Consider the following 22,857-nt stretch of genomic DNA (forward strand, 5'->3'; position numbering starts at 1 on the left):
GGCTGACAGCAGCGAACCATCCCTTGTCTGTGTGAACCTCTGCAACATGCCAGGCTTTTATTCTCTGAGAAAATGTCACAGGTCAAAACTTGACAGAGAACTGCCCCAAGTCAGCAGTAGGGATGACCACGTGCCAGCACTCAGCCTGTACCTGATTTCCACTGAAGTCAAAGGCCAAGCTGCATGTTCTCTCCTGCTTCCCTCCCCAGAGTTAAAAGCCAGAAACTAGGCAATCAGAAGTCCCAAGAATTAAAAAATCTCTACTGTTTTGCATTTTGTGTTGTTTTGCTATCTAAGGATGCGGCCTCAATGTTTACTGTGAGTCTAATTTTGCCCCAGTGATGTTCGGAAATGGAATTTTTGATGTGCACCTAACAATCGCACGTACGTAAGGACAGCAGCTGGAGCTGTGAAAAGAACACGGTGACATGACTCATAGTAAAGGTGGGAAAACAGAATCTGAGGGAGCTCACCCAGAGCTGTTCTACATTGCTAAGTGTGAATCATACCTCTGGTAAAGTGCATGGTCTCCTGTCGCACTCTTTGCAGAGCTATCCCTTATTGCTTTTAATAAGGAAGATCCTCAGAACGTGTTACCTATCACTAAGTAAGAAAAAACATTAACTTTAAGCCCTCAATTTACTACCAAAGTTTCCTTTGCTAGTGAAGGAAGGATTCATTTAATATAACTTCTAACATCAAAGAAGAAAGTGTACAGTATAAAGTAGGAAGGATTTCCTCATGGTGATGAATCCTATCACAAGATGGGCACCTTAGACAGGCTGAATGAAGCTCACCCTTGAAGTCTTTATTTGATTCTACTGACTATAGATGGATATTGGATAACTCAACCTTGCTGTGCCACTTAAGAGGTGGCATAAAGGCAGCAAGATGAATCCTGCTCTTCTGCCCTAGCTTGGGCAGATCTGTTAGTACATTTTCAGGGTTAACTAAGGAAAATGAACAACTTCTAGAAGTTTTTCCTCAACTGAAATTGAGTAACATGTTGAATAAAATGGAAAAACTTATTTCGAGTGTTTAAATGGAAATTAGCTAAAATCCTAGAGAACCATCTGTGCTGTTGTAAAAAACAGGCTACTTTTCAGATCTATTTTTCTCTCTCTCTTGAGAATGCTAAAATGCTAGTTAATGAGAATTAAAATATGCTGGATGCAATCTTTTCATCTCAAAAATCCCACGACCACGATCTGTGACTATACAGCCACAGATCAGAAGGTCAGAAATTAGTGGTATTTAAGCGTCTAAAGATGGAGAAAACTATTTATTTTCAAAAGTACACTTCTAAAAAACTGGTCCAAAATGACTACATCAAAAGAAACAGCATATTTGCTCTAAATTTGAGAGGAAATGAATACAAATGACAATGCATTAGTCTGTCAGTGATCTTAATCCTGAAATTAAGATCATTTGGTAGACTAAGGCTCTTTTGAATGAAAAGGATTATCACAATGATTTCCTTTTCAAAGTAATCTTTAATAAAAGATCAAATCCTGCTATGAAGTTTTTATACACACACACACACACACACACACTCTTACATGTATACACCCCCACTCTCCCCCTCCTTCTTTTTGGAGGGGGAGAACAACAGTAAAAGCTTTTTGGAAAAATCAGGATACCTTCCCTTTGAAACACTTAAGTCTTAGATTTGTCCAAAAAATCAGAAATGAAGTGAAGAAGGTATCAAACAGCACATCCAAGTTGCATTAGAGGCAGCCCATAGAGAAGAAAGCCTGGATAAGCTTTTTGCTGGTAAGGGTTAATACCTGAATACTGAGATGTGTTTAGAAAGGTGATTTGTAGATACATATTTTTGAAAGACCATAGAATAGGCTGGATCCCAGTTATTTCTGTGAACAATGGTGTTCCAGGAACCACATGCCAATCTTACGGATGACACAATTTGGAAGATGCTATCAACTCAAACATCTTTAGAAGTATTTTTATGCAGTGTGAAGAATTCAGAAATGAATTTCCCATTTGGAGACAATGCTAATTTCAGGAACATTGTTGATAAGGATTAAAATTCATTCTGTTCCTCAGCCCAAAAAACAGAATAGCCCACAAGCTATTCTGGAATATCACTAGCCATAAACTTCCAGACAGTTTGGAAAGAGCATTCAGTCTAATTCAGTATCCAGTCTTTGGCAGTGTCTACTACCAGATGCTTCAAAGGACGTAATCCTGTATCTTTATATTCTCTATCAAAATGACACGTTTTATGGTGATGCCTGTAAGTAACATCTTTAGTAATTTTTCAAACCTCTTTAAAACTTGCCAAACTACCCTCAGCTTAAATGCTTCAAAAACCATCCCACTTGGAAGGGTAACATTACTAAACATAGCCTGTTATGAAATGTCTTTTCTTTATTCCAGCCACATCACTCTTTAGACAGCATATAGCTTCTAGTTTGTCCTATGCACTGAGATGCAGCATCTTAGTAAAACTCAATAAAGCCTGACACTAAGCCAGGCTGTTAATCATCTCACTCAAGGTTCTCACTCTGCTGTTCTTAAGTCCACAGTCAGTATCATTAATAATATTCCTTCAGAGAGTTATCCACTTATATAGTTTGATTCAATAACTTTTTCAAGAATTTCTGTAAAGAACCATCTAAGAAGCAAACTTCAGCTAAGTTAATCAAAAGGTGGATATACATAGTCAAGTACAAATGCAGCCTAATTCCATGCTGATCAGGACTTCCAGTTTCTCTGAGTGTATTCAGCTTTCCAGCATGTTTGTAGTGGGCTAACCCATACAGCAGCTAAGTACCCATGCAGCTGCTCACTCACTCCTTTCCTAGCAGGACAGGGGAGAGCATAGGAAGAGCAAACCCGAGAAAACCCACTGGTCAAGATGAAGACAGTTTAATAAGAGAAAGAAAGAGAAAAAAGTGATGGAAAGCAATCACTCATCGCCTCCCACAAGCAGAATGATGCCCAGCCAGTCTCTGAGCAATGGCTACTTTGGAAGACCAGACCTGTCCCTGCCCTCCCCTCCTTTTTTAATGCTGAGCATGACATTACATGGAATGGGAAGTCCCAGGTCAGCTCGGTACAGCTTTCTTGGCTGTGTCCCCTCCTAGCCTCTTGCTCTCCCCCAGCATACTCACTGGAGGCAGTGGAGTGGCAGGGCAGTGGGCTGAGTAAGAAATGAGGAAAGCCTTGATGCTGTGCTGCACTGTTCAGCAACAGCTAAACCACTAGTGTGCTATGAACACTATTTCCATCACAAATCTGAAACACAGCTCCACACAGGATGCTAAGAAAAAAGCTAACTCTATCCCAGGCAGACCCAGTACAATATTACTTCCAACAAGGCACACTTGGGCATTGAATCTGGCTTACTGCTGCTTAGTGTCTCTGGTTTTATTATTTGTCCTGAACAAATGACTTGTCTCGTGAAGCAGCCACTTTGAACAGTGCAGAGATCACTGCAAGCCTTCAATGGAGACTTTCATTAGTGGCAAGCAAACTTCTGCAGCTAATTTATCCTTGTTACCTACAGCATCCTTCATGTCCCTCCATGGACCAGAATCCAGAGAAGTTCAGTTATTTTTCATAAGTAGCTGCACCACAGCTGCAGGGGGGAGCTGACAGGCCCTGTCCTGATCTGCCAGAAGAGTCAGAGCAGCCAGCTGTGAAGGTACCCCATCACTTCCCTCCTTCCCCTCCTCTGTAAGAGACATCACATAAGCAAGTCCAAATGGCTACAAGAGCATATAAGAAAGCTACTGTTACCAAGTAACCAGCTCATCTCTTTCTCCTCCATGTTCCCCTTCCACTCAAGGGAAAGTAGCGTTCTTGCTGCTTGTTCTGCCCCTTCCAGCCAAGTGTTTAAGCTTGGTTAGTTGCTGACTGGGAAAGCACACTAACCGACACCCGCTGACTGGCCTAAACTGGTACCGCCCAATTTGTGCTGTCTCAGATAGGAGCCTAAAGACGTCCTAGATGCTTTCTAAGTTGCTCTCTCTGCACTGCCACCGCCCAGGACTTTAGATATGAAGAAAGAAAAGAAGCCTGTATTCCTGCAAAAAAACATTCAGTAGAAGAGATTTCAAAACCTCAGTCAGTACCTTTTGTATCAAATCCATGGCAGAAATACAGAGCAAGATGCTGCTTGAGTTCACAGGTATTTCTAACCTACAAGATGTACTTTTCTCTCAAGACTATTTATTAAGTTTTATTAGGGTAGAACTGTTTAGAAGGATTCAAGTGTTGCTTGTGAGACTACAGGTAATTTTCTTAAACTTTTATTCCTGGGGAATACTACATCAGGAATTACAGAATGTCAAACTAAAGAACTCTACGTCTGGGACACAGAATGACTTTTAACCCTGCTCAGCTTTGCCTTGTCATATGTTTGATAATAATAACCAAAGCCACCGTAGGCTTAAGGGATACTCTGCTGGCAGTCAGAGAGAAAGCAAGCAGTAATGGAGATGTGGCATACCTCTGGTATTCATATTCTAGTAACATGAAGGTTACTTTTAGCCTACAAGGTCACTTTCAGCCAAGTTCTGATGAAAGCCAGGATTCTTCAGTGATGTTGAAAGGGCAAGAGGCTAAGGCAGGCACAACACACAGCCGTATTGGCCTGTGCTGAATCCATAACCTGTATCTGTCACATTTTTTTAGATAAAATAAAAAAATCTTCACATTTACAATCAGGAAAAGAATAGCAAATTCTGTAATTGCAGTGTTACTGAGAAGATCTGTTCTGGCTTCCACATCCAAGCAACTATCAGTGTTACATGCATGAGAAATCCTTTAATATAAACTAGGGGTAACTGCCAGATTTGAAAAGTGAGATGCACCATATAGAGTACAGGCAAGTTCTAGTGGGGAGACATTGACTTTGAAGAGGTTAGAGACATGGTAGGTGACCAAATGGATATGGTACTTCCCAGCCAATGCAGCTGCCAATACAGAAGATGATTCCTGTACTATTTAAAAAGATTATTAAGTCAGAAATCACATTTCATCTGAGTAGGACACCTGTGGCATTATTACAGGAATAATATGTGAAGTTCTGATACCAGACTTGGAAGGACAGAAAGAGACCAGGAGTCATAAAAACGACACACAGATCAGAAGAGCATGTCAAAAGATTCTTTATCTATTTATCAAAGAGACAAGATGTGCACTGAGTCATAACAAAAATTATATTCTTTATTCTAGATTAAAAAAGTGTAATAAAATAAAAATGGCTGAATCTAATGCCAGATAAATTTAAACTAGAAATAAGGCAAAATCCATTAAAAATTGAACACCTTTTAAAAAGGCAAGTTAATTTTGAACACTTGAAGTCCTGAAAGAGAAAATAATATACTGTAGATCAGCCTGAAACTATTTGCTTGGTGTAGTTATCATTGGGTGAAAATGTAAAGGCTATTCAGAAATTCAGACCAGATGGCTACAGTGCTCCACCTGTCCTTAAAACCATGGTGGAATAAAGATTCCTGGAGAATGCAAGTTAAATCCTATATTATCCCTGGGAACTTTCTTCTGATTAGTAGACTAAAACAGAATGAAAGAGATGTAGCAAAATAATTTTCCATTGTAAGCAATAAACTATGCACAGAAAACATCTATCTAGTTAATTCAGTAGTGGTTGGAATTATTTAATAAACAGAAGGAATCTGTTTTGTAACACACTAAAGTAAGCCCTTGGAAACTGGATTTTACATTACATGACTAAATACTATTTCTGGAGTACACAGTATGCATTCTGCCACTACCATGCACTTTTCTGAATTACTGTATTCATGGGCAGAATAAATGCTGTGAAAGCATGGGAGGGATGAAATAGTTGATAATGTAACAGAAATTTACTACCTGTGTATGCAAAAACATTGAGTACCACATGCATTTTCTTAATAAGTCTACAACCAAGCAGCCAAAGGAAATAAAATGAATGCTTCTTACTGAAAACCATTTTCTCAAAACTCTGAGCTTAAGGAGTGAAAAATCCTACCTGCAAACATATTGCCAGGTTAACTCTACAGCCAAGCGATGTGCTGACAGCCCGTGGATGGAGACCAAGGTCTTTAAACAATTTTGAAAATGACTGAGTAAGAGCTATCCGAGGTCGTTCTTCAGCCACTACTACACATGTCCGCACACGTGAAAGGTCCAGTCCCCTTGCCTAAAAAGAAGTTAAAATGTAACAAACGCCACAAATGGGTGGATCTAATGAAAACCAGTTATTAGTACTTTGGTATGTTAGGTAGATATTATGATTTAAGAGGAACAGCAGAATAGAGGATAAGGTGCCAGTATAATTTCCATCTTTCCTAGAGGCCAGATGAACAGATGATAGACTAATAGCCATAGGAGAGCAAACATACCTGCTTGTCATCTCAGTGTTAGCACATAGGAAGAGATGGGTATGCTAATTCTTAATGGAGGGAATGCTATTCCCAATATTAATTCAGAAAGCCAGCAAATAATAGCAAACAGGAAACCGTGTCTAGACTTGGAAAAACTGATTAGGAAATTATTAAGTGAGGATGTTATGGGCTGGAGACATCTTAAATATCAGTATCCTAAGATCTGATTTATTTCAGTAGCATACTGGAAATTCTAGATGATTTCAGAAATGTAGCTGGCTACCTGACTTTTAATTCTGAGGGGAAAAAAAAGAACATATACCCTCCATGCCTCCCCCTCTGAGGACAAACCAGTTAAAATAACACTGTACTCTAAGTATGTGATTATTTAACTACAGGGGCCAAAACCAAACTAGTACTTCATACAATCAGGGAATTCATAAAACATAATACACAATATAATACTCCTTGGGCCTCTTGGATGTTTACACCTCTGTTTTCCAACACTTGCCTATCAACACAGGCTGCAACACAGATCAGAAAGCTTAGGTAAATGAAAGCATTTCCTTGATGTTTAAAAGCCCTGTGATCTGAAAAAGAATGACTGATATTCATATATAGCCTTTGGCAAGGAATAACACAGGTTCTGTGGAAGCTGCCCTTGCCCTGTGATGATTTTCTCTTCGCTGCAGACATTTAGCACAGCTGTTCATGGCAGGAAAAGCTCTCAAACACCACTGTGCAGACGACAGGTTGCGCAGGATGGCAGAATTACTCACCTTCAGTGACTCTGTTTGTGAACCGAGTCCCTTAGTACAAAGCTCCATGACCGAATAGGAACAAAAAGTGTCTCTCACTTTGTACTGACTCACGGCAAGAAGCCATAGAGCGGGATTGGTCTCCAGTTCTGAGGGAGGAATCAAAATAGACTGGTGTCCTGAATAAACACTGTAAAGACACAAGATTTGTTAATGCACTCTTAATGCCAGTGTCCACAGATATTTACAAGCTATAGGGTGCTAGAATGTAAAGTTTATTACAGCATTGGATGAACCATGTAGTATCTTGCAGTTCTCCACAGGTCCAGTAGTTTAACATGAAGTTTAACTCTGGTTTTTGCTATACCTTCAGAGTCTGTAAAGAATCGTGAGGAACACCGGCAGAACGCGCTCCTAAAATACTAATTAACTCAAAACACCCATGGACTTTGCTGTTAGAACTGTACTGAAGAGAGCAAAATAGCTCCATTATTAATGGTGCTAATAAACAGTATTATAATATCAACAAAAATTATGTGTTGCTGACAAATAATTGAGTAATTACCATTTTAAGATACCTTGATTAAAAGAGTACTTGATTGCTTTATATGGAAATAACCTCTCCCCTGTTGAGGCAAGCAAGACGTTTGCAATCATTTTCAAGGGAATAAATCTGGCCCAAATTTAACAATCCTTGTGGCTTCATATTTCTCCTGTGAAAGTTTTGTGAACTTTAAAAACCCAAATATACTACATCTCTTGCTTACTGGATACCCTGTGATCATAATTGTTGAGTAAAGACACTTACCAGGATCCCTGACGGAAACAATTATTCCAGAGCTAATTTCTCTGGTACCCAGGATTCTCCCAAGGGGAAAAATATTCCCAATTTGATGTCTTTTATTTCCCATGGGTCTTATGTTGTTCACTCAGACAGGCAGATTTACCATTAATTTTACAGTCCCCTCACATCTTATTTCAAATCAGAATGGCCATAGCATACAACCCCCGAATCACGGAACTTCTGAGAAGGGACCATAAAGCTCCAGAGATTTATGAGGCACATGAGAGAAATTCATTTATGACTTGAAAATTTGAAATGCCAGCTTGATAAAGTAAAGCTGACGTTTTCAAACCAAAGCGCCTGAGGTAAGACATAAAATGGAACTACATTTTCAGGAATATGAGCATCCCTGTAACATTTGACATTAGGAAGACAATACACATCTTTTCAATTCTTGAAGATGGGCTGCTCACACAGCTTCCCTCCTTGGTGAGTGAGTGCCCCCACTTCCCCCAAGCCCCCAGACCCAGATGAGAATGCTTTCAAAAGCTGTACAATTTAGAACAAGGTTTGTGCGACCTGTATGTCTTTACTTGGTATGATAAAGGCATAAAAGGTGTACAAGCCCAGCCACAATGGCAGTTAATAATCCGAATAGTTTAGGTCTCTGCTGGAGTATGAGCCAGAGGATATCACGGAATATGTATGAACTACAGTTCAAATAATTTCACTTATCGTACAGTAAACATTTTATCTTTGACTGCTTGTCCACATTTATGCCACCTTTGATGATTCATGACCAGTGACCTGCCACAAAGTGATGTGTTCTTGGATATGGCTGACATAACAACTATAGCACAGGATGGTCAAATAAAGCATTATGCTTTTACGTTGCTTTTATGGAATCAGAATAAAATCTGACTGAATCTTGAGCATGTGCTTTATAAACATGTGAAAAGAGATGTTGGCAAAGTTACCCAAACCTGAAAGGAGTATGCCCTGAGCTCAAGTGACAGACCAAACCCAGCTAGGGAGTAGTAACAGTTTTTATTATAAACACTACTGCACTCTCTTTCGCAGAGAATTCTCTTAAGTTTCTTGGAGAACACCAAAAGGTCTTAGCTCTTTGCAAATTTAAGGTTAGGGCCACACAACCAATCAAGGCGTGTGATCTCTCTGGTAAATACATAATTCTTACAATCAGGAAACTGTAATAACTCAAATAAGAATCTGGGATGGGGTCCAATCTGTACAAATACTGTATACAGAGATTCAGCATCAAACCTTTCCCCCTGCCCCAGAACTCCCCTAGTTGATGCAATCAATATCAGGAGAAAACAAAAATTCTGAACGATAATAAACAAGCTGTCAGGGGGACAAATGTGGGAGAATTATTACCCAGAACTACAGAAAGATCCATAAGTGCCACTTATTCAACTAAGCAGAACATCACCGCCAAGACCAAAATCAGAACAACAAACTTTATCCCCGTACTGAGAAGTGCCCACACACACTCCACAGTAGTAAGGGAGGAAAAAGGTGCATTGCTTTCAGTATTAGAACAGAAAAGTTATTCCAAGTGCAGTTTACCAGGAAATAGTCCAAAATGGTGGAATTTGAGAATACAATTTTACACGAAAGACAAATCTTTCTCCCCTCAGCCACACTAACGAGTGGGGGTGAACTGTCTCTCTCTCTTGATCAAATCATACTGGACAAGTAAGTAAGATATTTGTGTTTGCTCTTAACCTCCACCCAACAGCCATGCAGCAAAGCATGAGGATTTGGATGCAAAACAACCCATCTTCTCCAGACTGAAGGAAATAACTGCTCTTATAATCAGACTTTCACTAAAAAAATTACTCTGATTTGACAGAAATAAATGCAGATGCTGCTAGTACCTTTTCTGAGTTTTCTAATCCCTCAGAAATACTGAGAAATACTCAGAATTTAACTGCATAATAACAGGAAATATCTACCAGGAATGAAACTTTCTGTGGTGCAGAACCTCACATAGGTGCTGCTCTTGTCTACAGTACATAAACCTGCAGAAAGATGATACCATACCTGAAAACTTGTTGACCAACACAGGTGTTGCCTACTGAGCTGTGGTTTAATAACCCATGCATATCATTTCATATGCTACAGCAGTTGGTGGAGCTAGGGGAAGAACTACAAAGACATATTTCTGGAATGAATGTGCCAGTTCCACAGCTGAAGTGGTTTAGGAAGCACCTGCCTACCATGATGTCAGTCATAACTTGGCTCCCCTCCCTGAATCAATCTCAGAAACATGCAGGTTTTGTGAATCACTCCAAGCAACCAAATGTTCCTGGTATCCCCATATCTTTGCAAATTTGCAGACTTTATACTTCCATGTTAACTCATAAGAAGCTGTATGTCATCAATGTTTCAGTGGAGAGAAGCTGAGGAAAAAAAGATACTCCCTTGCATAGCTGGTTGAAACATTTCTCCTACTCTGGTGCTTTCAAATCACTGTGAGATGTTAGAGGTGGTTTGCTTAGAATAGATGGCAACAACCCAGTTGAGGACCATGCGCTTGAACAGACAGACTGCAGTTGTGGAAGGCTGCTTTGGAGATGCTGGATAAGGCTAGTTATGGTCTTGAACTGGTAGAAAGTTCTATCAATGCTGCCTCCATGTAATTCTAGGTATGGTAGACATGTTTGGTAGGTTTATCGAGGTATGGTACATTCTAGATATGGTAGAATTAACCCTGAAACTGAGGCACTCAACAAATGGACAGTTCCATCTCACCTAGAAACATCACAGTCATCAAGAGACGGTTAAGCTGTCAACTTTGCTATTCTCACACTGGAGCAACAAAATCATGGTGAACACTGTGGCATGAGGCGGATCAGATGGGATATTAGGAAAAGGTGGGGTTAAATATAAATTGTAAATGCTAAAATTACCATTCTGAAATTGCAACAATGTATGATATATTGGAGTAGGTGCAAGACTTTAGTTACATAAATACTGGGAAAGAACTGAAGCAAGATTGTTTCTTCCACTGCTGTACAAATCTGTTGTCACAAAAGTAACCCTGTCTCCTCATACAAGTCTTATAACAGGAGTAGAGAGACACAGTGCAGAAGTGCAGAGACTATCTAACACACCTGGACACCTGTTTATCAGTCTTCACCATTTTTAAAAAATGCAAAAGGAATAGGCAAAAAAGAAGACAAAAAAGAGAGCGGCTACAGAGCATCCCTGCACCATCTGGTTACAGTGACTTCCGGCACGCGGACACAAGTGAAATGCAGTGGATGTTGAGGTGGGAGATCACTTTTTAGAAATGCTGTCTTCCTTTAGGGGACTGCAAAGCAATCTGGGGGAAAGAAAAAGTGTTCATGTGGTGGACAAAGCCCTGGATTTTGGCAGTAAGTGAGGAGCCTTGTGTGCCTGCACTAAGCAAGGGCTGCCCAAGGACAAGAATACTCCAGTTAAATGCACCAGGATGTATTTTGGTATGACGGCACCATCTGATCACACCACCAGTTCCACTGCCTGGCAAGCTGTTCTGGCAGCATACGGAGATGCCTGTAAGGACATCCTGGCACTTAACTGTTCCGCTGAACCAAAGGTTTAACCCATGTTGTGCTGAGGCAGATTAACGGTAAAGTCTGAGGTTTTATTATAGTTCCAGAAATTTCAGCAGGGCAATAAATGCTGACAAATGGCAACTGCAATTTGCAATTGCATTCTGACAGGGTACTGACCCACCACTGCCATGACTTCAAGTGTCCTCAGGTGATGTGAGCTGCTTTCCCACTTCACTGCAGGAGGCAGTTAGGTACTGCTGAGTCTTGTAAGTATATGCATTTAGTTTCTGGATTTCTACAGATGATATTTGGCATTTGGTGATGAGGGACAGGTACGGGAAATGGGCATTTGGTAGAGCCTGGAACAATTGAGTTGCCATGCCTGTAATTCAAACTATGTGGTAACAGTCCGCATGCTGAGCGAACCTGAATGGGACTAAGCAAAAGCCTTCACAATCATCTGGACCAGAGCTTGTAGGAAGGACAGTACAGGCCATAGAGGAGAGTGTTTGGGCATATGTCTGACCCAGGCTTCACAGGACCTGGGCCAAAATTAAATCTTCAGTTCTCTTGTGGGCCAACTACATACACAATAAAGGGGATTTTGAAAAACAAGTAAAGGACCTGCACCACCTGCAGAGTCCAAAGATGCCCAGCTGGCACACAGTGCATTAACAGCATGCCTGCACATGGTAAGCAGATAAGCAATCAGTCCTGGAGAGACAGAGATATCTCATAAAGAAGTTTAACTAATGTACAGCAAAGGAATCATTGTGCAGGGCATGCAGATTTTCCCAGAAAGGAAAAGATCTCAGCCATAAATCTTGATAGTCTTTTGGTGCTGAGAATAGGTCCAGTCTTCACAACTTCCACATCAGAGTACTGGGAATTGTACTCTGTGCCATAGAGAACGGTGCCATAGCTCAGCACTTTGCTTTAACTCAAGCTCCGGTGTTGGTACCTCAGTCAGATACCTGTAAGTCTTTTGTTAACACTGAAATGCCAGTATTTTGTTCCTGTGGTGCCTGCATCATCTGTTGGGACTGTGCTGCCTGCTCAGAATGAGAGCCAGAGGCTAATTCAAACTTCTTGTTACTGTCATGTCTTCCAAAGGCTTTAACCTCACCCTTTCAGAGACTCAGCAATCTGAGCCTCACATGGGAAGCTTTCTGTCATGGCTCCAGGTTGCTACTGGGCACTCCTGAACTGATGTGTAATTCTCATTGAGAAGTGTACTGTTGACTGCTCCTGAGCACAAACACATCGCTTGGCGGCAGCAGGAGTAGGAATCATACACTTGGTGGAATTTGGAGTGCTCAACATAAAGTCCCTTTATCTGAATACTTAGAGCAAGTGAGCAATTTAAGAATTTGGGCAATATTTTTATTTTGCTTTGAAGAAAAAAGAGAGATGGCCAATCTTGCCCCGCACAGAGAACACACAGCCTGAGGTTAACTGGAGGATGCATATGGCAGTGTCATTTCTGTTGGCACTGGCATTACAGACATCCCAAGGCAGGGAGAGGCTAAGCACAGCTGGCTCAGTTCATTACAGCAGTTTGTACTTATAAGCCCCTGCTCAGACTTGAGCAGCACTAATGTGGTGCCATAGCAACCCCTCTCTTGCCCCAGTGACTCCCCCATGTATGGGCAGATCTGCAGAGCCAGTGGAGTTAGCTTGCCAACACATCCCAGAACTTGCCTATCAAGGTAACTCAGGGCTTTCAGCTGCCCTTGAACCTTCCAGACTTGAGGCAGGTTTAACAGACCTATTGTAATGTGGCAGAGAAGCAAATTACCTCTTCCACAAATTGCCACTGGCTAAAGACTCCACGGGAAATGGGTACACGGCAGCGTGTAGGCAGACGCACCTTTACATTCCTCCTGCCCTTGTTATACACTTTGCAATACACATGAGAGGGTTATATTCATATTCTTCACTTCCTATGATGGAAATATCCTTTCCTGATCTGGCATTTAGGCTTTTTTATGCAGTCTTGCCTTTAATTTCCTATAAATGGGCTGGAAATTGGGTGAAATGCTCATGCCTGCCAGACATCTTCAAATTAGCCTAAAAAACCTAACAATAATTAATGAGTCCTAGCACACTAAAGTTTTCTAAAATGCAGTTCTCGTGTTAATGCTGCAATTCCTTGCTCACTTTCAGCACACTCCCACCTGTCTGGTTAGTAAGAAACCTTGCAGTGTCCTGCTGCAGAAGCTACCCAGTAGCGCCACTGAGGACTTCAGCTTGTGGCTGTGGAACAGAGACAGCAGGAGTGGGACAGGTGAAAGCCACTTCACTGCCCCTTACCCGGAAAGCCTTCCAAGGACCATTTTATAGTGTTCAAGTGTTCATGCTGTTTATTATGTGGCCACTGTGGACTGGAAAACTCAGCTCCTCTGGTCCAGTGTGAGCCCTACTGACTTGCACTATTACAGTCTCAGTTTCTGAGAATATATGTGGGGCTTTTTTTAATTATTAATGTACTTAATTTTAATTTGAGCAATGACAATTCTATCTTCCAGTAGTAAAAGTAGAACTGCAAAGTGGTTGGCTTAGCTGGGCTAAAATGGAGGGAAAATTCTTATTCTACTGCATCACCCAGCAGCTATCATTTCAGTAAATCCTCACTAATGAACTATAGAATGCTCTATTCTCCCCCACAGTGCGCAGCATTAAGACAGGGACATCTTAATTTCAGGAAGCATTTTTGAACAATGGGATTTAGTATTGATTTTTTTTCTTCCTTTTTTTACATTGGAGGACACTTATTTTTTTTTTCTTTTAGCGAATGTAATATACATTTTAAGATGCAATGCAACACAAGTCAGAATACCAGGATCACCCTCTCAGAATGGACGAATGAGATTATTAAAGAGAAAAACGCAAAAAATAATGCATTATTTTATTGAGTCATGAGTAGGAACCTGTTAAAATTAGGAAGTTTGGGGTTTGTGAACTCACATGGGGCTGATGATTGCTGTCACACCCAGGACGTGCTGTTCAATGACAAAGGTTCCAAGGAAACCCTGCTGGAGCATGCAGCCAGTTTAGAGGGAACATGGTAAATCCCATTTTTTTTAAATGTATTGCTCTGCTTTGCAAGGTTTCTTTTCTTTATTATTTTATACCCTTCAGGCCATAAAATAATAAATTTCAAAAAAATAAAAAACTTTGCAAAACTACGCAATATATTCCAAACTTACCAAAAGGCTGGCTCCATGCTCCAGCAGCTTTCCTAAGTAGCTTTGACCTCACAGAATGGGGCATTCTGGGGCACCGCAGTGAAGCAGGCCAGCACAACGTCTAAGCACCTACAACGGGGATAAAAGGTTAGTTTTTCTTTCACTCCTGAGCCAGTGCCTCCTTTGGTCTAGTTAATAAAGGGATTAAAATGTACTTGTCATTTTAACCGCATGCAGCACAGGAGGTTGCTGTCTCTTCCTGGTGGGCTCCTAAACTGAAAAGTTCCTATTTAACTCTCAAAACCCCATAGCTGATCAAAAATTGAAGAGCTAACTTCATTTCCATATATCATTAGAAGTATTAATTTAGTTAATGGGGGTGGTGACAGACAATCATAACTTTACAGTAGAATCCTCTGAGGTAGAAATATGGGCTGTAAAATGTTGGGGAGGATTTGAGTATGCTAAACTACAAAGAGAAAAATGCAAAGTTGCAAAGTTATAAAGATTCTAATAGCCTCCAGGATGTATTTTTTGCTATCAGATGAAATAATACTCATTTCTAAAATAGTAATGAAATGGAAATTAAGTTTGTAAGTGGAATTAATAAAGCTGTATCTGACATCAGCTTTCTCTAAATGACAGTCACAGTTCAAGGAGCCTGCAATTTTTCTTGTTTTATATGAACAGGAAATGAGTGGCAAAGAAGAGATTGACACGATGGTTCCTAAGATTAGAGTGTTGCTGGCCTGACCTCAGTTCCTTCAACTCCCTCGTTTCCTTTCTCTTCTTTGAAAATGGTATGAAATTTTCTATTCCTTCTGTAAGCTATAGAGGGGCACAGACCTTGATTCCTTTCTCCCAAAGGCTTGCTGCCTTAATTCAGTTGCCAGTCATAAACAATCTTCTCCTCCTAAAAGGCTGAATACTATCAATATTGGGAAGGACCTAAGGGCAGCAAATGCTTATTTGTTGCAAATATGTTTCTGGAAAAAATAAAAATTTCTATATTCGGGAGAGTCACAGGCACCACAAATTACTTGGGTTTTGGACAGGTTAACATTTATCTGTATTTTATGGTTCAATCATGATGTTGCTCTGAAGTTATTCTCAGATGCTCCATGTCCAAACATTATCCCACACAATAGTAAACTCCTTAGCTGAACTCTCCTATGGTGCTCTGCAGTCCTTCCCTGGTCTCACTGAATGCACCATGGCAGATTTGGCTTAGTCCCCAGCAGACTGAAGGCCTAACAGTGTTGATATCAGGGCATGCTGGAACACACGAGTCTATATAGGAAATCACAGAATCATAGAACAGTTTGGGTTGGAAGGCACCTTAAAGCTCATCTAGTTCCAAACCCCCTGCCATCGGCAGGGACACCTTTCACTAGACCAGGATGCTCAGAGCCCCGTCCAACCTGGCCTTGAACACTGCCAGCGATGGGGCAACCACAAATCAATATTTTAAAAATCTAACTTAAAATGAGTAACTTAATTACAATCTCAAAATTGCTGAAAGGTTTTATGAGTTTGGTTTTCTTTTTGTTTTTGAAGCTTCAATATTTTTACAGGATTATCTTCATTTTAGTAACTAAAAATAGCAGCACCGCTAACACCAAAGAACTTTCGATGGAGGGATACAAGATGTTAGACTACTGCGAGTCTAAGACATCCTCATAAAAATGTGCTCCATTAACACTCCCATAGCTCTTTCCCTTTGCCCCTGCATCAACCTAGCTAACCTGGAAAAAAAAAAGAGAGAAAAAATCGATGGAACTGCTTTCAGTGCTGAACTGTAACTTCCCCAGAGTACAGAGATTGACAGAACTGTTAAATTTCTAAACTTCTGAATAAAAAAGCTGATTCACATTTCACTGTTTTTTTCTGATAGCTTTGCTACTGCCACAGAAGCAACCTTCTGCAAGAAAACACGCTTCCATGTCTCTGTAAAAATCATATCCATAAGTCCCACAAATGAGGAAGTCCCAGATATCTACTTGTACTTTCAGATTAGAGAATGAAAAAGAGGATACCAGGAAACCACTTCCTTACGGTAATATTGGTAAAGTGCTGCCTTCATCAAATACAACTAGAACAACTCTGCGGAGACAGCAGTAAACCAGCAGGAGGTCAATGAGCAGCCGTGCTGATGTTCCGCGCTCCTAAGTCTAACCACCTACAGCCATGCCCCGCTCAAACAAAGCGTATTCTCTGTACAGCACTCTCTATATAGCTTCCAGCAATTCCAATTGCTTTTGTCAGTCCCAGAAGTATTGTGTGTTCTTCCCATCCTTTTATCACTCACATCATGCAGTTTGTTGTGTTGTAGTACAATGGAAACAGTATTTCAAAAGGTTGAGGAGAAACCTCACCTGCAGAGGCACCAGAGGACAAACCCAAGTCCACAGTAGGGGTCCAAGCAAATAGCGACTTCTCTGGAAGGATAAAGCTCACACTGCAGCTTAATAGAACGACAAAAGGCACTAGTGGCTGCATGAGACATCTGAAAGACAACAGCAAAGTATTAAAATTATCAACTATGTCATTTGGAAGGTTCATTCCCAAACTGCGCCAAGTGCTTAAATCTGTTACAGGATAAAGAAAACAAATAAATATTGACTTTGTGCTCAGAGTAAACACACATGTAATTTGTATCTAAGAAAACATAATTTTCCTTTAAGAGAGCATCCAAATAACCATGAAAGGGTAAGGGAGACAGAATGAATGGTACATTTGAAGTGATTTAGGGAGAAAGCTGCGAGTGGTTTAAAAATGTGCTTCAAGCTGTACGTAAAGCTAATGGTAACAAGCTAAACTTCCTCAAAGAACAAAGGAATGAATGACTGCAGGATCTGAATGAAATATTTTGTGGATAATGAGTAACATGTTTCTAAGTATGTATTTCTTAATGCAGTAAATAAAAAATGCTGATGCACCTTCTCAATTGAAGAGGATTTTGCATGCAAAACAGTACTAAGGACCTAATCATTCAGTGATAAAGATGCCCAATAAACTCAGTAAAGTTTCTGTAAAATGTCTTCAGGTTCTCCAGCTCCTAATTGAGAAACAGGCTCTTAAAATCATGGCAAGAAAGCTCTCAGAGATAAAACAAGCAGAAAGCAGAAACAAAAAACCCAATTAAAAGGAAGTTCTTCTGATCCTTCCCCCAGTGTTAGGACTTTTCCTATGCTCACCCATCCCGGCTTAGAAGTTCTAACTACAGTGGGAACAGAATTACGTCTTTTAATCTTTGTCCTCTCTGATAATAACAAGAAAGATACCCATGTTAGAAATACAGTCTGGATAGGATTTAACTCATCTAACCTTTGAACTCTGCCACATACTGAGCTAGTTGCCTTATGTACCGTTAAGAGTCAATGGAGGGGAACAGCCACTTGGAAGGTAAAATTTATTTGATCTTAAGGTAAACAGGGGAATAAAGCTTCAGAAGTGACTTTTTCTTTATTGCCAATGAGAGCTATAATTGAGGCTGGACATGTTCCAAGTAATGCAAAAGGACCAGCTCAAAACAGGTATCCACACAGTGACCATATGCAGTTTGCAGAGATTAATTCTACTGTAGCTGAATCAAAACCACTTTTCCACACAGGATTATACTGAACTCCAGAGGTCCAGAACTGGTATTATTCTAGAAATTTTTACACCGTACTGGGTGCGAGCTATTGAAAAGGTTGAGAGTGAATGTCAGTGGAATCTACTACTTCCAAAGTGATCACAAAACATTTATCAACTTTTCATAAGCCATGAGTTGTTTAGTCTTTTGGTTTTTTTAATTCAACACCACTGCATTATGGATATAAGCCTCATGGCCTCTTATGATCCTTTTGTAATTAATTGATCACTAATGATTATCTAGCAGATGGTAACTGTTTACATAAACCTGCTGAACCAGTGTTCTAGAAGCACTGTGACCCACATATCAGAAGCTAATTGAGAATTCCTTGATGGGTTTATCTGGATTTCCCTTTGGCCACATTAAGAAAAGGTACACTGACTGGCCCTGGCTTTGACCATCTTTGAAGCTCTTCAAATACTGACTCTGCATTGTTAGTAGTCATTTCTGCAAGTCTGGTAAGGTGGAATTCATGCCAGATTTAATATGGATGACTGCATCTGAAACAATCATTTAAGGCTCCCTTTAGAAGAAATGAAGTCTTATGTGACATTCATCCCATTCAAAAGTAGATGTTTCAGATAAGTCAGACCCTAAAAGTCCTTGCTTCTCTCTGTTGATTACTGAGGAGCCCAATGACTAGTCCACATCTGTATGCATTGTAGCTATTTAAAGTTAGATGAAACGAATCTTCCGGGAGTGTCCGACACATGACCATAGGCCAGCTCAGCCATTCAGCCATCAGTCAACATCAGACTGGCAACTTCGCTCCTCTCTGCTTCTAATTCTCCACCCAAAAACTGGGAAAACAATGCTTTCTTTGTTTACAAAGAATGCTGACAGCTTCTAAAAATAGATGGGTGATGCCAAGAAGTACGAGGAATTCAATATGGGCTTATGTAAGTGTGATATGTCAGCAGAGATTGCTGAAGTAATCATAATCCTTGGATATGCAACAGTTAGGAATAAGGAAGAATAGTAAGAATAAGAAGGTAAGAATAACAGAGTGATTTTACATTTGCCTGTGTGTTAGTGAAACCAACACTGGAATAATATGTAAGTTAACAGCTAGGTAAACCACCTTTGATGAACTGTAGGTAAAGGGTTGGAGGAGATGGCAGAATAGAAATTTAAAAGAGCTCAGGATGTCTAAGCTTATCAAACAAATCCATCAATGAATTTTTTGCTGCTTACTTTAGTATTGTACTAGGTGAATATACCAGAAACATCAGCAGTTCCCTTAATTGCATGGAGAATATTGAAAGCCAATTGCCAGTAGCTGAGTTGCAATAAGGAGGAAACAATGAATGGGTATTGGAATGAGTAAAAAAAGGATGAGTAAGTCTCATTTCCTTCATAAAATGGAAATAATAGATGCATGAGTTAAAGAATGCTTCAGGCAGACAAGTAGTGGGCTATCTGCAGGGATATTGGAATGAAATTTTTAGTCTGAGGAGAAGAGGGGCTAAACTCACCACAAACAGTACCCTAGTGAATATGGAAATGATTTAATGTTAATGGAATCAAATAATGACTGCAAGGAAGGAAGCAATTCCATTTCTATTACCAAAAATCAAGAGGAGTTACAAATCAGGAGCAATGTACCACCTGCCAGTCAGATGTGATTGATAGCAGCAATGCAAGCTCCAACAAGAAGTCCCTACCTTTACCCCTGCTAGCATGCCAGTTGTGGAGACACTGAAGTCAAGGTAAGCAAGCGTTTCGGGGTTAGAAGGTTTGTAGATCTGTGCAGGCCGCTTCTTTGGCAAATCATCTGGTGAAAATAGAGAAAGAAAATGCATGTGTCTTACTCCTGTGACAGACAGACCTCTGAGTGCTTGACAAATGCAGTGATAAAAGAAGACATAGAGGTCTCCTAGCCTTAATACTCACCTGTATCTAGTACTGGAGGCCATGTTCTGACATCCACTGCTGCTGCCGCCTCTCGCGACCGTAACAATTTACATATTAATTGTGTAGTCATTAAGCAGGCAGAGCGGCTCACCTAGGAATTTAAGAAATAAACAAAAATGCAATGGGATACTGATTAATTCTCCCATGAAAATGAGCAAGACCATGATTTATTTTCTGCCACAACAGGACACAGGTATATTAGTCTTATGTTTTCCCATCAGAAGGTAGAAAGATGCACAAAAAATGCAGCTCACAAAGTAGACAGAGACACGTGAGTTTTACAAATTACATGAAAATTGCACTTTGAGAAGTGCTGTAATGAAACTAAAGGCACCTTAACAGTGAGAATGTGACTTTTCCAAAACACTTTATTAGTTATCAACCCAGAATGCCAGTGCAGAATACTGTGACCAAAATACTTCCTATTTGATGGTAATAAATCTTGGTTTATAAACAGTATTTTCACATAACCCAAAACCTAGCCTGACATTTATATGAATAATTTTACTATCTTAAGTCAATTTTATGCTAGCCATATATTTCCAATTCCTGTGCTAGTGATAAACCACTGGGAAATCTTCTGATTATTGGCAAAAGTAGCTCTAGACCGCAAATCATGCAAGTGGCACTAAGGAATGAAATGGTGAGTTTACTGCAAATACCATCTGCACTGAATTCTAGATGACATGTGCTGAAGGTATTCTCCTTTCAGATTTGCTATTTTTAAAAATTCATAAGTAGCAACTACAAGAATATTTCTTACTGATTATAAAAATTAATATATTTAAGGAAATATTCAGACAAACATAAATATGAACACTGTTGATCACGGAAGATAGTACAGAGGAAAAACTGAAAAAGCAGCATCATTCTTCTTCTCCCAAACTTTGAGGAACTAAGCTAAGAGTATTTTTTTCTTTAAGGAATTTGAAACATTTCATTGCACACTGAATTTCTAATATTCAACCTAAGGAAATCGTTAACAGTATGTACACTGAATTTTACCCTGGAGCAGAAGAGATCCACTTCTGTTGACAGTAATCTCATGGAGGTCAACTTTGTACAGCACAGGAGGAAATAGGAGCATACAAGCACTGACCCCAGCTCTACTTACTTCCTCTAACCTCACGATTTCCCTGGATGGGCAATCTAAATATTTCAAGGTAGAAGTGAAGACAAATGAAGCCACTGCAGCATTCCTCAGTCCAATCATGTCACTGTCATGGCAAGGCAAGGTAACTCTTACATAGCTGTTCTTAATCTTTAGGTGAAGCCATAAACCAAAAGGAATTTCAAGAGTTGGTAGTTACTAGCTCTCTCAGGAATTATGTTACCTGGGAGATCAGGAGGTTCATTAAAATACAGGATGTCCATGCCTGGAGAATAGCAAGTCAGAGGTAAAGACAAGGGGATGGTGGGAAGGAGAAAGAAGACATCTGAGCTACAAATTAGCAACTGCTCGAGATGGGGTTCAATAATGTTCAGTTATATTTTACTACTACCAGTTCATCACCAAGACACAAATATGTAGGCCAAATTTTGCTCAGAAGTCATTTTTACTGACTTCAAAAGGTGCTGTGTAGTCATATAGCATGTCAGAGCAGGTTTTGACCCCATCACACCAGGAAATCTGTATGATTGCTTTGGCAATGAAGGAACAGCCTCAATATTTTATTTTCTACAAGGTCATCCCTCTCCAAAATTAAAGAAAATCTTGTGTAAAACAGAGCTGAGAGGCTTTTAAGTCAAACTGGCATTCTTATGGTTAATAAATTTCAACATACTATTTAAAGTTAGTCTATTGAAGGGACAATGACTACAAGTCAGCTTAGACCTGCCCTTAGGTTTTCATCATGAAACCAAACAGATCTAATTTGCCTATTAAACAGCAAAGGAAAATCAAAATATCACATTTTACATCACTTCTATAATTTTAACTACTGATGTTTAAAAACTGTGAGTGCCAAACTATTAAATAATGAGAACCCTAAAGACAATTTCTGTTACCTCTACTGATACTTGGTGGCGTGTGATGCCATAAGGAAAGCCATAAATTGTAACTATCTCTAGTACTTATTACTTGAAAGTATCAACATTAATTAGAAATGTTAAAATGACACTTGTTTCAACTTGGTTTTTCAGAGACTCAGAATTCCATTTAATAGATTAGAAACTGCCAGATGTAAAAGACTATCTCTTTGCAACCATTTTATTTCTCTCAGTAGCAAGCACAATGAAGTTATTTATGTGCAACAAAGACTAAACATCATTAGATCAATCCAAAATATCAAAAGAAAGCACTGAATGAAACAGTCTGAGGAACACTTCTCTGGATAAAACAAAATACTGACCAACATCTTCACAACAGAACTTTGAAATTGCTTTAAACTGCAAAACAATTAGATATACAGAACTAAGCTCAAATCATCATCGGGTAATTTCTGGGCTTTTCTCAATAGTTCGTGTAGCTTTGTCAGGTGAGGAATCCTACCACTCCTAGCATGTAGCTAAATACAAGAAAGCACTTCAAATATATTTCTTGAAAGAAGTAGCATAACTGTGGCAAGATGTGACAGCAGAAGTCAGAAGGTGGTGTGTGTCAAGCAGCATTGATGCTGCAACACACTGAAGTCCAGAATCTTTAGAAGGAATAGAAC

The 22,857-nt window shown here is 39.8% G+C and overlaps 1 protein-coding gene across 2 annotated transcripts in view; it reads right to left on the reverse strand.

Annotated features, from left to right (window-relative positions):
• The window catches only part of DIP2C (disco interacting protein 2 homolog C), a 321,459-nt gene that overhangs the window by 32,772 nt on the left and 265,830 nt on the right, over positions 1-22,857 (reverse strand). For both annotated transcript variants that reach the window (XM_030508942.1, XM_030508932.1), the window contains 5 exons: positions 20,180-20,291; positions 19,951-20,060; positions 17,025-17,155; positions 7,133-7,301; positions 5,999-6,169 (listed from right to left, as the gene is read on the reverse strand). In XM_030508942.1, the coding sequence (XP_030364802.1) occupies positions 5,999-6,169; positions 7,133-7,301; positions 17,025-17,155; positions 19,951-20,060; positions 20,180-20,291 (693 nt within the window). The remainder of the gene's footprint in view (positions 1-5,998; positions 6,170-7,132; positions 7,302-17,024; positions 17,156-19,950; positions 20,061-20,179; positions 20,292-22,857) is intronic.

Source organism: Strigops habroptila, chromosome 1 (assembly GCF_004027225.2).
Source record: "Strigops habroptila isolate Jane chromosome 1, bStrHab1.2.pri, whole genome shotgun sequence".
NCBI classification, from domain to species: domain Eukaryota; kingdom Metazoa; phylum Chordata; class Aves; order Psittaciformes; family Psittacidae; genus Strigops; species Strigops habroptila.